The 15,482-nt window shown below is 46.1% G+C and overlaps 1 protein-coding gene across 1 annotated transcript in view; it reads left to right on the top strand.

Annotated features, from left to right (window-relative positions):
• The first annotated feature begins 1,006 nt into the window (after positions 1-1,006).
• TSPAN31 (tetraspanin 31) overlaps positions 1,007-15,482 on the top strand; it is a 21,548-nt gene continuing 7,072 nt past the window's right edge. The window contains exons 1-2 of the mRNA XM_081845411.1: positions 1,007-1,251; positions 9,957-10,124. Coding sequence (XP_081701537.1) covers positions 1,189-1,251; positions 9,957-10,124 — 231 coding nt within the window. The 5' untranslated portion in view covers positions 1,007-1,188. The remainder of the gene's footprint in view (positions 1,252-9,956; positions 10,125-15,482) is intronic.

The raw sequence follows: 15,482 nt of genomic DNA, 5'->3' as shown, positions 1-15,482 counted from the left end.
TTACTTCCATTGCCAGAGGCATCATACCAATTTTCTGGGAATCACAAGTGGAAAGAGTGCTGTTAAGCTCAGGGCTGCTTTGGGCTTCCCAGTGACATCTGCTTGGCCAATTGGGAGAATGGGATGTGGGATTAGATTAGTTTTTTGGCTTGATCCAGCAGGGCTCATCTTATGTTCCTAATTTGGCAGTCAATTTAATGGTTTACTTATGGGCACCACTGAGCTAAACCCCAATCCTTGAATTGACATCAGATATAAAAAACCACGGCAGGAGAGAAAAAAAATACATTCTACACTACTCTATTAAAATAATTTTAAACAGAAAGGTTTTAATTTCCTATCTTCTCATTAGCAAGCAGGTTCATCTGCAAAACTCGACTTGGGCGGTGGCAGGGGTCGAGGTCACTGCTATTTCCAAGTATACTGTATTAATAATAATAATAATAATAATAATAATTTTTATTTATACCCCACCCTTCCCAGCCAAGGCCGGGCTCAGGGCGGCTAACAAGCAATATTATTATTGTATTAGAAATATTTTATTATTATTAGAATTATTAGTTCTCAATTATTAATTATATTATTAATTATTTATAATTAAAATTATAAAATATTAATTATTAATAAAAATTTATTAATACAATTATTAGAAATATTGTATTAGAAGTATTAGGAATATTTCCAAGTCCTGCATATGTTGTCTCGTTTTGTTTTTTAAAACTCGTACGTGAATCACTACGTACTTCCGCCACCTCCTTGACCCGCATATGGCGGAGCCGAACCGGCGCCGGAAGTGGAGGTTGCGTCAATTTCCCCTGCCCCCGTATATTGACGCAGCTTCCTCCTCCTCCTCCTCCGCAGTGCCCGGATGGGATATGGAACGCAAAATCCCCAATGAGGGAAGCTCCGCCATGTGCGCATGCGTAGCAAGGAGAGGGGCGAAGTGGGTGGGGCAAGAGTCGGCGCGCTAAGAAAGGGAACGCGGCGCCGAGCCGGTCAGAAGCAGCAGTAGGAGGAGCAGCTGCGCGCAGGCGCACTGGCGGCGGGCTGATATTTAAAGGGACCGCACCAGCGGCGGCTGCTGCTGCTGCTGCTGCCCCCGGACAGGGAAGAAGGAGGCGCCGGTCTCTGGTTTTTTTTTTCTTTTTTTCGGCGGGGTGGGGGCCAGAGGCTTCGCTTCTCGAGAAGATGGTGTGCGGGGGGTTCGCCTGCTCGCGCAACGCGCTGTGCGCCCTCAACGTTGTTTACGTGGTGAGTGTGGCAGGCGGGCGGCCCCTCCCTTGCCTTAGCAAGATGGGGGGGCGGTGTTTTGGGGGAGGGGGCCTGAGAAGGTGGGGAGGGGGCTTGGCCATGAATGGGCAGCTGTGGGCCCTTTCAGGACCACAGCAGGAAGTGTCTTCCTTCCTTTTTTTTTAATAAAAGAAAGGGGTGGGGGAGGGGCTGAGGGGGGTGGGGTTTATGGGGGGAGGGGTTGAGGAGGGGGGGGTTTATTTGGGGGAGGGTCAGCTCCTCCCTCTCCCTGGGATAATAGGTGAGGGTGGAGCAAGGTGGCCTCCTCCTGCCTGGAGAGAGGATGGCAGGCCCATTCCCTCCCTCCCTCCCTCCCAGGTGGGGTGGATGTGATATGGGGAGGGTTGAGGTGGGAACAGTGGCGTAGCGTGGGTTGTCAGCACCCGGGGCAAGGCAAGTAATTTGCGCCCCCTAACCCGTGGATTTGCGCCCCCTAACCCGTGGATTTGCGCCCCCTAACCCATGGATTTGCGCCCCCTAACCCATGGATTTGCGCCCCCTAACCCGTGGATTTGCGCCCCCTAACCCATGGATTTGTGCCCCCTAACCCATGGATTTGTGCCCCCTAACCCGTGGATTTCCCTAACCCCCAGATGTTGCGCCCGGTGCGGCCGGCCCCCCCTGCACACCCCCACGCTACGCCACTGGGTGGGAAAAGGAAAAAACTGGGTTTTTAGGCCAAAGCCCAAGAGACCCGGTAGGACTGGAGAGGTGCGATGCCAGGCCAGTGCGGGAGAGGGGATCTGGCAATGGTACCCGCCTGGAGAAGACCGTAGAAGTTACAAAGTGTGGCTGCTGTTGTTTAAAAAAAGATGCTGAGGCTCCAGTTGTGTCAGTTGTGTGTTCCTCGCCTCATCTAGTTCTAAGAGGCTGTCAGATGTACAGTGGTACCTTGGGTTACATACAGTTCAGATTACAGACTCCGCTAACCCAGAAATAGTACCTCGGGTTAAGAACTTTGCTTCAGGATGAGAACAGAAATCGTGCTCCGGAGGCGCGGCAGCAGCAGGAGGCCCCATTAGCTAAAGTGATGCTTCAGGTTAAGAACAGTTTCAGGTTAAGAACAGACCTCCGGAACGAATTAAGTACTTAACCCGAGGTACCACTGTACTTTTGTGCATTTTACCAACACCGCTGTACCTGTGTTTCTTTGCTAGAACAGGTCAGAGTTTTCCTTCCACGCTTCTCCATTGCAGATCTGGAACATTGCTTCGGGCTGCTCCTTTGATTACTTGGAAACTGAGATAAATGAGCAGGGAATGGCTATTACCTAGTTTCTTGCTTGTGGGTGTTGGCACTCCCCAGCATTGGCCTATAGGCCTCCTCACCAAAAAATAATCCTTGCCGTTTAACTAGGCCCCCAGTTAAACTGCAGGGAATCTTTGATCATCCGAGGCTTTCGCATACGAGCAATAACTTGAGCAAATGTAAAAGGCTGCTTTAATAGCAGTGCAGTATTTCATGCGCAGGAAGTATTAGATAATGGTGTTACGAGCAATGGATGTCTCAACTACTTGGTGGGCGGTTGTTCAGACCTAATATACCCCTGCTCTGCTAAGATGTACAAAAGATTTAAGGTGAATAAAGCACGTCTGGGTGAATATAAGGATGTTTGTTGGGGTGTGTGCTGCTGTGATAATTCTGGAATATTAGGTGGAAAAAAGAACAGAACTTTAAAAGTCTCCTGAGTCTGATTAATTTACTAAATTCCGCTGCAATTCTAAACCTACGTATTGGGCATTAAGTTCCACCGGACACATTATCTGAGTAAATGTGCATAGGATTGTGCAGTCAGAGAGGAAAGATCACTAAGAGTTAAGAGTAGGCCAGTCTGCACCAGGTAACCTGATTCCACATTTAACAGGCCAACCTGTAGGCACATGGAGTGTTCCTATGCAGATGTCCCTGAAAGTACATGTAACTTTGAACTCATATTTTTAAGCAAAGTGTGTTTTTAGTTTTTATTTTTGCCTTGAACACTTAGACCAGTGGTTTTTAGCCAGTGTGCCGTGGCACCCTGGGATGCCTTGAATGATGGTCAGGGAGGCCACGGGCAACACTGGCCTCTGTCCCTTTCCCCTTCCCTCCCTTCTCTGATGCCCTCTTGTGTCTCTGCCTCCCAAAGGCTTTCATGGCTGTTTGTTGCAGCAGCCCTGGCCTCAAGCTCCCCAGGTGAATGGTGCCTGTGGGACTGGCCAGAGGGTGCTGGTTGCCAGGAGCTGAGGTGGCCCTGGGATAAGCAAGCAAGCGGTCGAGGGAGCCCAGCCAGCTAGTTGCTGACAGACAAGTCCCAGGTGCCTGTGGGGCAGTGTGAGGAGGCACCTCTCTTTGGGGCATGGGGGGGCAGATCAGAGACCAGGGGCGGCAGCAGCGGCTGCCCAGAGGACTCCCAAGGAGAAGGGAAGGAAGGGGAGAGGAGGCTGAGGGAACACTCCACAAGGGAGGTTGTTCGAGAAAGGGTGAGAGGCTGCCAGCTCTGGGGGTGACATAACTGGGTTCCAGAGCCCCACAGGGGTGCCCTAGAAAGAATGTAATCGGTCAAGAGAGCCATGGACCCAAAAAGGATTAAAACCTCTGCCTTAGGCAGTAGAAAATCTCAGCTTGAAGATTCAAGTGTGTGTTGAATGTCTTGCAACCATTGCTTCTTTTCCCTGTAGTTTGTAAGATGGAATCTACCTGAAATCAATCATCCCTCTCCTCATGTTCTTCAACATGTTCTGAGGGGAGGTGTAAATGCTTCTACCAAGCTGCTAGTAGAGAGGAAAGGATGAAGAAATGTTTGCTGATAGGACAATCTCTGGGAATTCCATGTTTTCTGGTCAGGTGAAACTGTAGCCCAGCCATGCTTGCATCTTTAGTGCAGGAATGCAGTGAAACAGTTTGTTCAATAGTGTGTCCTTGCCGCCACAATTTCTTGGCCCAAACCAAGAGTGTTAATGTGCAGGAGATATCCAGATATATGGAATATGCTCAGCCCTGGATATCAACATATCTGCAATTCCGCAGAAAATGTCTAGCTTTTAAAAGAAGCAAGTATTTGACCCTTAATGGTTTCAGGGGCAAAATGTTTTTTGCCTCCCCTCACCAGTCATTTCTCACACAGATCAAGAGAGGAGTGTGTGGGCTGTACGTTACACACTCCTTTCTCTCTTCTATGGAACCCCTGTTCCCTGCTAAAAATGAATTGTCTTGATCTTGTTGGACATTTGGAAATCTTCTAAAAACTTGGAGTTAGGCCAAGCTATGCAAAATAAGCAGATAGTTGTAACATCATCTGATTTTGTATAATTTAGCCAAGTCACAGAACATGAATTCTTCTATGGTGCAGAGGATATATAGTCTTACAATTGCTTTTACTTTACCAACAATATTCCTGCCATTATGATGGGCATCCTTTACAGTCTCCCGTAAAAGTGGTTGTTCCCTGTGAATCCAAGGTAATGGGGCTGTGCCCATGGATGTAGTTACTATGGGGGCAAAGCATTCTTTTTGCTAGGCTGGGCAGATTTTGGCTTCCACCTCAACACCCTTTTAGGATTAGGAGAATCGTAGAGTTGGAGGAGGACTTGAGGTCTTTAGTCTTTCTGCCGTCTGCTTCGTGGAGGAAATCGAGCTAGAGCCTCGCCAACAGATTATGGTCCAGCCTCTGCTTGAAAACACCCCACAACCACAAGGAGAGCCCACCACTCCTCTTGGTAACTGGTTCCCTTGTGTACCTCCTCTTACCCTCTTGCCACCCAGAAAAGCAGAAAACAGGTCTTTGCTCACATAGAACTGAAAGAGGACAATCTTTAAGTACCCGTAGAGCTCTGTCATGTCCTCAACATCCCCATCTTCAGTTTTTCCACCTTTAAATTATTCAGTTACTTAAATCTTTCTTCATTTATTTTCTGCAACCATCTTCATTGCCCTCCTCTGTGTCTGTTCCAGTTTGTCTATATTCTTAAAGTGTGGCATCCAGAACGTGACACACTGCTCAAGATGAGTGTGAGGACTGCGTGGAAGTCAACAAAAGTCATTCACTCTTACAAATAAAGATGACCAGTGCTGGCAGCTGAGGCGCACAACGTCCTCTTAGTGGCTTGATTCTCGGTGAAGAGTGAGGATCTAATTTAGCCCTTTAACTCAGTGATGTCCTTGAGTGAACCAAGTAGAGAAAGCCATGCAACCAAAGATTCACTATAAAAATACCAGAACAAAAATACAAACCCCATTTCAAAGAATATTTACATTTTATTGCATGTATATAAAGCTCTGGTAGGTCACCAATTTACTGGAATGATTTATAAGGAGGAGTGGAGCAGCTGAACTGGAGAGTCATCAGCTGATGTTGCAAGTGATATTAAGTGCAGAAGTGGGATGTTCTTCATTGTCTCTGTATGAGGGCAAGCACCTAGCTTTACACGACTTGCTACAGCATGTCTGCCCATGCTCAATTCTGTATCGGTCGGCCTGGGAGCAGCTTTGTACCATTTAAATGCAATTAACATAATTAAAAGTTAACATCCTGGATGGGTCCAGGGCCAGCAAGAAAATATTTAAGAGTGCTTTAGGTGAAATTGTTATTGCCTTAGTCACTATGTTGTAGTGTGGTCTATTCTTCCACCTACTTTTATCTAGGTGTTTAATGTATTCTGCGTTATCTGTAGAATATGGCAGTAGCAGTGAAGGAGAGCATGGGTAGGGTTTGGGGTCAGGGCTTTTGGTGGGCCACAGGCAGCTGGAAAGGCTCCTGGAACTTCTTCCCTGGTCTCTTAGGAGATGCAGAACCAGTCTTGTAAGTCAGATATTTCGGTTTCATCATCTGTTTGCTGCTGCAAGGATTAAGGAAGAAGGTTGAACCTGCAGAGCAATGTGGGGCAATGGGTGTGCGAGGATACAGGAGCAGTGACATCATGGGATTCCACCAGCTGATCAGGGGATCCCAAAGTCTGGTCCACAGACCATTACTTCATTCAGTTGGTCTGCCGCACATCTGTGGATTTGTGGCTGAAGACGGGAGACTGCAATCCATCGCATCAAATATTCATACTGAATTTTAATTGTGTTTCACTTTCCGCTTTTATTTCTTACATTGTATTTTATTGTACCACTCTTTGAATTCTGCGGAATACAACACATAAGAAATGGCAGGGCCAACTAGAGTACAAGTATAATTAAAATCATACAGCATCTAGTAGAGTGCATTACCATTGCTACAGCTGGCAAATAAATAAATAAGTCCACCTTCAGCAGTTTTCGAGTTGTTCATGGTAGGGTGGGAACCACAATATGAAACGCCTTCTAGTTTTTAGGTAATAATAATAATAATAATAATAATTTATTTGTACCCCGCCCATCTGCTGGGTTTCCCCAGCCACTCTGGGCAGCTTCCAACAAAGATTAAAAATACATTAAAATGTCACACATTAAAAACTTCCCTGAAGCCTTCAGATGTCTTCTAAATGTCAGGTAGTTGTTTATCTCTTTGACATCTGATGGGAGGTTGTTCCACAGGGTGGGCGCCACTACCGAGAAGGCCCTCTGCCTGGTTCCCTGTAGCTTTGCTTCTCGCAATGAGGGAAGTGCCAGAAGGCCCTTGGCGCTGAACCTCAACATCCGGGCAGAACGATGGGGGTGGAGACACTCCTTCAGGTATACTGAGCCGAGGCTGTTTAGGCCTTTAAAGGACAGCACCACACTTTGAATTGTGCTCGGAAACGTACTGGAAGCCAATGTAGGTCTTTTAAGACCGCTGTTGGTGGCCACTCCCAGTCACCAGTCTAGCTGCCGCATTCTGGATTTGTTGTAGTTTCCAGGTCACTTTCAAAGGTAGCCCCACGTAGAGCGCATTGCAGTAGTCCAAGCGGGAGATAACTAGAGCATGCACCACTCTGGCAAGATAGTTTAGGGCAGAATGACATGTTTAATTGGCAAATGTGCTTCCCAGCTGGGGAATGGCAATTTAGTGACTGGGTATTTGATTGGGAGGGTGGGTGGTTTGATAGGCTGGGGTGTGCATGTGCACGCACGTGTGCTTGCACTCGCACTCTTAACCATTTCCTGCCCACAAATGCTGTGTTTGAATTCCTACCCTACAAGGGTGGAACAAGTGCCAGGATGGAGGTTGCAGGTCAAAAGTAGTAAAGGGAAGAAGAGTTAAGCACATCCACCTGTGAGCTGATCCTCCCTTGCAAGAGCTGCCAGGTCGTTTATTTGCATTTATACGGCAAACATGGTTTCGAGGTCCCTGCAAGTGTTGTGTAAAATGTAATTCTGTGTTCTAGAAGCTGCTAATGGATGTTGAAATTTCTCAAGGGCAACCCTGAGAGCTAGAAATATGTTTTAAAATAGAGCTAAACGCCTCTGATCAGGAATCCATTATTAGCTCTCTAATCCCATATTCCATGCTATTACTGCTGTCGTTTCTTTTCATACAGCTTTCGAGATTTCCTCATGTAGTCATGACACGCAATATAGACATTACACTTGCACAACCGTAAAGTAAAATAAAATAGCTTAAAACAGAACAGTTGCAGAGCAGGGTGCATTGATGACCATTTCACGCAGGGGTTCTGTTCCTGACCCCCACCCCCATTACACCCTCCCCCCCCCACTTTACTTTTATTTTATTTTATTTTTTCTCAGTTCCCCTTGTTTGTTTCTTTATTATTATTATTATTATTTTTAAATAGTAAATTTTATTAGTACTTTCCACACAACAACCAAACGAAAAATAACAATACACAAAACACAAAAACAAGCATATGAAAAGCAAATCCAAATCTTACAAATTAATAATACAAACACTAAAAAGGAAAACAAACATTGACTTCCACCAATCCCACAGCACCTCCATTACCTCTCATTGTATCTTCCTGTTTTCCTTATCTCTATCCTAGCATCTAGATATAAATCCCTTTTTCTTATCCTTTCACTTCACAAGGTTATTCCAGACTCGTCCAGATTTCTGTCCTCAAACCTTGGCTTTTAAGGTATTTGTTTAGGCACTCCCATTCCTTTTTCAATTCACTTTTTGGTTTCCCATTATACCTTTTTAGTTTCATGCGTTTTAATCGGTCGTTGCCTGTACTACCATTGCAGGCTGAAGGCACAGCACGGTGTAGTATAGGACTAAACTTATTTTGCCTTCATCACCGTAGTATGTTATTTCATGTGGGTATGCACAATACTGGTTTATGCTGCAGAAGTTCTCTAACATATCAAATGTGTAAGAAGGTACTGGCAGTATCGAGATAAAGATAACTTCAGTTGGGAACAGGGGCTGTTGAACACTGATAGCCTTCCAGTCTTCTCAAATTATAGCATGCACTCGGTTAACATGTACACTATAATTTATCTGTGGGCTTATGTAAATTCTAAATATGAGCTTAGGTCTCAGAACAGAAATGGGAAATGTTAATGGCTCTTCTAGCATGAAGGAAAGTAAAGGTAAAGGGACCCCTGACCATTAGGTCCAGTCGTGACGGACTCTGGGGTTGCGGCACTCATCTCGCTTTATTGGCCGAGGGAGCTGGCGTACAGCTTCTGGGTCATGTGGCCAGCATGTCTAAGCCGCTTCTGGCTAACCAGAGCAGTGCACGGAAACGCTGTTTACCTTCCCGCCGGAGCAGTACCTATTTCTCTACTTGCACTTTGACGTGCTTTCGAACTGCTAGGTTGGCAGGAGCAGGGACCGAGCAATGGGAGCTCACCCTGTCGCGGGGATTCGAACCGCCGACCTTCTGATCGGCAAGTCCTAGGCTCTGTGGTTTAACCCACAGCACCACCCGCGTCCCTTGTATGAAGGAAAGTACCTAGGGACTAAACAACAAACGGTGAATAAGACAGGTGCAGTAGTCAAGAGTTCTGATCCTGCTAGTGAATGGATGATCCATTTTTCAAATAGCCCCAAACATGTAGAGAAGAGGTTAGACTTTTTCTTGCCGGTGAGGGGAGAGAAAGAAGAAGGAAGAAGAGGTTCTTATTTGCAGGAGAATCTTGCAGAGTTCACAAAACACCTTCCAAATTTAAGTCAGTCGAGTTGACTTCCTTTTGTTGGAAATGCTTTAAAATGACCATTAAAAGCAAAGAAACATATGGTGCGAGCAGCGATTTTCATGTTCCTGCCCGATAAATTTCTTGCATTTTTCAAGGAAAGCCTTAGATAAGCCAAAATGAAATCAAGTTGCAGGTGATGGGAAGCCTCATCCAGCAACCTGCCGATTTAGAGGACTATGATTTTAAACAAGTATTCGTGCCTGTTGACTTCCGTAGGATTAAACCTCTTTAAATCTGAAGCATGCATGTGGCTGAAATGAAGAGGGCAACCAGAAAGCGTTGAAGATACAGTGCTTAATTCGTTCTGGAGGTCCGTTCTTAACCTGAAACTGTTCTTAACCTGAAGCACCACTTTAGCTAATGGGGTCTCCTCCTCCTGCTGTGCCGCCACCGTGCAATTTCTGTTCTCATCCTGAAGCAAAGTTCTTAACATGAAGTACTATTTTTGGGTTAGCAGAGTCTGTAACCTGAAGCGTCTGTAACCTGAAGTGTATGTAACCCGAGGTACCACTGTATGAACTAAGCCTCAAAGGAAAGAAGTGCTAGCGCTGCCATTCCCACCTGCCTTTTGTTCTATGCTTCCAACTCCTCCATTCTGACTCCCCTGAATTCTTCTTTCTCTCCAGCTGGTCGGACTGCTGCTGATTGGCGTGGCTGCCTGGGGCAAAGCCTACGGCATTGTTTACAGTCTCCACATCATCGGAGGGGTCATTGCTGTGGGTTTCTTCCTGCTTCTGATCGCCATCGTGGGGCTCATCGGTGCTATCAACCATCATCAAGTCATGCTGTTCTTTGTATCCTTCTGTGCTGTTGCCAAGCGGGGACATCCGCCCTGCCTTCCAGAAACCGGTACTTTATTTTCTTGCCGTGCAGGCACGAAACTGGACATGCCCAGCTAAATTGCACCATTTGTAGAAGCAAAGAGCTCTGCCGGTCAAGAGTGGGTTAGTGGTTTTATTCTGGTCTTCACTTGTGGGCTTTTATGGGGTGCGGGAAGGAAATGGAAGCACGCATACTTCGCCTAAGATGTTTATAGGTTTTTCCTCTTTCTTTTTCTTTAGTCTTTGGAATATTGGGATTGCCCAAAAGGACGCACACACACCTTTTTGCAGCTGGCATTTGAGTTCGCATTGAGGATCTGCTCTGCAGATTCTTGTTCTGTCTGTGGTGTTGTGTGGAGAGCCTTGCAATGTAATGCATTGATAAAAGGAGAGAAGCAACTTAGTGGAGGATAGTAGTGGAGGATAGTAGAGAGCCAGTGTGGTGTAGTGGTTAAGAGCTGTAGACTTGTAATTTGGTGAACCTGGTTCGCTTCCCCGCTCCTCCACATGCATCTGCTGGGTGACCTTGGGCTAGTCACACTCCTCTGAAGTCTCTTAGCCCCACTCACCTCACAGAGTGTGTGTTGTGGGGGAGGAAGGGAAAGGAGATTGTTAGCCGCTTTGAGACTCCTTCAGGTAGTGATAAAGCGGGATATCAAATCCAAACTCCTCTTCTTCTTCCTCCTCTCTTAAGGCAAGTGGGCTGGAATTTGATTACCACCTAATCCTTCCCTCTGACTCAATTAATTCTACCCCTGCATATTAAGTGTAAGTGTGCAAAGTACTGTGCAGCTTGCCCCTTCCTCTGTTTTGCATCTCACAACAGCCATTCCAGGTAGCTTAAGTGGAGAGATGTGACTTTTCCAACCCAGTGAGATTCAGAACCAAGCAGGATTTATACGACACAAGGGTGTATGCTGTCTTCTTAAGGTTCATGGGACTTGGATGTGAAAGTCACTGGTGTATGCTGTCTGCCTGGAGAGTTGGACATAATGGAAGCCTGACAAAAGTTAACATCCCTGGGCCTTGTTCTCCTCTCTGAGTGAAACTGAAGCAGGATGTGATACCATCATGCGGCAGGTTTCCTCACCCTAATCCATGTCATTGTATCCTATAGTTGAGTAAACTTGCAGCGCGATGACATCACAGGGGATGTGGAGAATCGCACGAATACACCGCACCCTGGGATCATGTAGCAAAGGGCAGGAAGTAAGTCCAAATAAATAAAGACTTTGGGAGAGGTGGGCAGCTTCTTATCTGCCATATTACCTACCGTATTTTTCCGTGTATAAGACTGTTCCCCCCCCCCCCCAAAGAAATAATGTCAAAAATCAGTGGGCGTCTTATACATGGATAGTACTGAGGGTGGACTGACGATTGATTGCCCAAAAATAGGGGGCGTCTTATACATGGGGGCATCTTATAGGCATCTTATAGGAAAAATACGGTAATTCTGCCAGAGGGTCAACCCAGGCATCCTCATCTTCTGCAGTTACTCCTGCCAATAAGTTCAAAGCATACAAAAATGGAAGTGGGGAAAATAATGGCCTGAGGGCTGTTTTTTCCTAGGGCTGCCATACGTCTGGAATTTCCTGGAAAATGCCAGGATTTGGCTGCTGAAAGTCGCATCCAGGCGGAACTTTTGTCAGCCGGTTTAAATGTCCGGGGAAACCCAGAAGTATTGCAGCCCATTGTGGAAGGTGGTTTTTTGCCCAAGTTTCTCAAAAAAAACCTCAACAACTTGGGCAAAAAGAAAAAGGTCAGCAACTTTTCTGGAATTTCCTGGAAAATGCCAGGATTTGGCTGCTGAAAGTCGCATCCAGGCGGAACTTTTGTCAGCTGGTTTAAATGTCCGGGGAAACCCAGAAGTATTGCAGCCCATTGTGGAAGTGGGTTTTTTGCCCAAGTTTCTCAAAAAAAACCTCAACAACTTGGGCAAAAAGAAAAAGGTCAGCAACTTTTGTTTCCGGATTTCCACCTCCTGAAATATGGCAACCCTTCTGTTTTCCTGCAATACAGTGGTGCCTCGCAAGACAAAATTAATCCGTCCGCGAGTCTCTTTGTCTTGTGTTTTTTTCGTCTTGTGAAGCACGGCTATTAGCGGCTATTAGCGGCTTAGCGGCTATTAACAGCTTAGCGGCTTTAAGAAAAAGGAAAGAAACTCGCAAGACGTTTCGTCTTGCGAAGCAAGCCCATAGGGAAATTCGTCTTGCGGAACGACTCAAAAAACAGAAAACTCTTTCGTCTTGCGCGTTTTTCGTCTTGCGAGGCATTCGTCTTGCGAGGTACCACTGTACAGCACAATTTCCCAAGTTGCAGGAATACAGGTATCTGCCACAGGAAGCTTCGGTCAGTCATAGTGTTCCTTGTAAACAAACAAACAAACAAAAACAATTATTTTATTGCTTTACCATGTATGTCATAATAGGCGCCAACTCTAAGGGGCCCAGCCCTTTTGATTCCCCCTCCACCAGTATTTTTTTCCAAAAACTTACTCCAGCGTGTTTCAGATATGCAGAGTGGCCCAGTGAGCGACACAGATTTATCAGGTGGATGTGTTTGCCAGCAATGTGTGTTTTTGAAGAGACAGCTTAGTATGAAATCCCACTCCTCCCTACAAGGGACAATGAGATTGTCTGGGCATTGTTTGCCTCTGCTTTTCAGTGCCTGGCATGGAACGATACGAGGAGATGTCCCAAATATTCACTGGTTCCAGTGGCTTCTAGTAATATTTGGTTTGTCAGGGATGGTTTGTGAAAAATAGCCTTCCTTGAAGTGGCGATGGTTGCTTCGAATGTGGATGGGGGAAACTCTTTTAATTAATAGGAAAGCACTTAAAAAGAGTTAAGCACTAAAATTACAAAATAATAAACTTTTAGGATGCTAAAAGTAAAATAACAGTGTTTCAGTGGACAAAAGGCCTATGTAGTTCTTAAAGAAAAACAATAGCTTAAGGAAGCTGTTCATTATTTTCATAGGGTGGCATTTTGTGGGGCTGGGGCTGCCTTTCTGTATCTGAAGTTTAGCTTCCTCTGCCCACCCTAGTCCCAATATTGGCCAAAACCATCCAAGGGTGTGTCAGAAATGAGGCACACAATAGTTGGTGATGAATGGCGTTCTGCCTTTTACAGGACCCTTGAAGCAACATGGCTTTCTTTCATATCAGGTTACGCAGTGTAATCCCACAGAAATTAACAAACACGAGTAAATTAAGTCCTGAGTAAAGCTTAGTTGAGGAGGATTTTTGGCATGCCATTGGATTGTTCCAGAGCTTGCTGTAATCCACTAAGACAGGGGTCAGCAAACTTTTTCAGCAGGGGGCCGGTCCACTGTCCCTCAGACCTTGGGGGGGGGGATAAAAGGACACATTCTACTCATGTAAAAACATGCTGATTCCCGGACCATCCGCGGGCTGGATTTAGAAGTCGATTGGGCCGGATCTGGCCCCCGGGCCTTAAGTTGCCTACCCATGCACTAAGATGCCTGAGAATGGCCTAGGTGTAGGAGGAAATGGCGGTGCCTGGCCTGATTGTGAAGGCAGAGTTTGGTCCCCAGGTTTGTAGTCCTTTCTGTCATTGATAACCCACAGGTTTTGTGGGATTGTTACAGCACACATGGCTGATGTATGGGTGATTAAATAAAAAAATCTGGCATGTGGGGAAGGAAAGAAAAGAAAGAAATGTAGTTTGCTAAGTTGTACTGGAAAAGCCCTTTTTTCTGAAAAGAGCTGTAACCTAGTTTTCTGCTGACACAGTTAAATTTCGCAGAAATGAGCTTTGGGGTTTTTTGAGGGAGAGGGTGGTTGAGGGGAAAGGCAAATGACACTCAAAATGAAACCACAGAGCACCTCAAAGTTTCAGGTGCTGTTTGTCTTGAGGCTGCTGGCTGCTGTTTCAAGACCACAACATCTGAGAGAGGACTAAAAAGGGTGTGGCAAATCAGGGGACTGGAGGGACACCATCCATTTACTTTTATGGTAGTACTGTAGAATACATCTCTCCCCTCACCCAGCCTCCAAACTGAGGTCATTTCTGTTCTTGTGGATTTCTGAATGAAACAGCAGAGTTCATGAATGACAGGATTTACGTACAGGAGTGATCAGATACCACTTTGTTTCCCCAGACGCCTGGGAAGTGCTGATGTAAGATTTCCTAGTAATTACTGTTAGGGAAAGGGACGTGGTTGGTGCTGTGGTCTAAGCCACAGAGCCTGGGGCTTGCCGATCAGAAGGTCAGCAGTTTGAATCCCTGCGACGGGGTGAGCTCCCGTTGCTCGGTCCCTGCTTCTGCCAACTTAGCAGTTCGAAAGCACGTCAAAGTGCAAGTAGATAAATAGGTACCGCTCCGGCGGGAAGGTAAACGGCATTTCCGTGTGCTGCTCTGGTTCGGCAGAAGCGGCTTAGTCATGCTGGCCACATGACCCGGAAGCTGTATGCCGGCTCCCTCGGCCAATAAAGCGAGATGAGCGCCGCAACCCCAGAATCGGCCTCGACTGGACCTAATGGTCAGGGGTCCCTTTACATTTACTTTACTGTTAGGGAACTTCTGGTATACAGTGGTACCTTGGGTTAAGAACTTAATTCGTTCTGGAGGTCCATTCTTAACCTGAAACTGTTCTTAACCTGAAGCACCACTTTAGCTAATGGGGCCTCCCACTGCCGCCGCACCGCCGGAGCACAATTTCTGTTCTCATCCTGAAGCAAAGTTCTTAACCTGAAGCACTATTTCTGGGTTAGCGGAGTCTGTAACCTGAAGCGTATGTAACCCGAGGTACCACTGTAACTTCTCCTGGTAGTTTCCATTAAGCACTGCAAAGGCTCCTTTTGTCTGTGTATTCCGAGATGTCTGGAAACATATCTCTTACAGACGTATAAAATATCCCATTCTTGCATGGAATTCCCAGTGGTTTCCTATCGGGTTATTTATCAGGTCCACGCACTCCCCTAGCTTCTGCCACTTTGCGACGTCAAGCACTTCCATTCAGAGGACTCCTTCCGGCTAGTTTTTAGGGAGGATGTGTGACCTCATTAGGGAAGGCTGTAAGAATAAACCCAGCCAGGAGCTTAACACCTGTGGTTCCCTAAAACAGAGTTCTGCATTAAGGAGCATTCCAGAGGATAACTTTTCCGCCTCGCCATGTGATGAATGTTGAGGCGCCTCAGTCAGTACTAGCCCAGGCTTTGACATCCATGTTAATTGCTGAGATTCTACTCTGGCTAAGGGAAGTCCCTCTTCTAGCATTTTGTTTTTATTTAACCAATACTAGTTAAATATCTGGCTGTAAGAGAACCTCTAAGCAGTTTAGCATGTAGTCAGAATAGGCACCATAATA

This window comes from Podarcis erhardii (assembly GCF_964252035.2).
Source record: "Podarcis erhardii genome assembly, chromosome: 2".
Lineage (NCBI taxonomy): Eukaryota > Metazoa > Chordata > Lepidosauria > Squamata > Lacertidae > Podarcis > Podarcis erhardii.
Note: the sequence above shows the minus strand (reverse complement) of the source record. Positions and strands in the feature narration are given on the sequence as shown.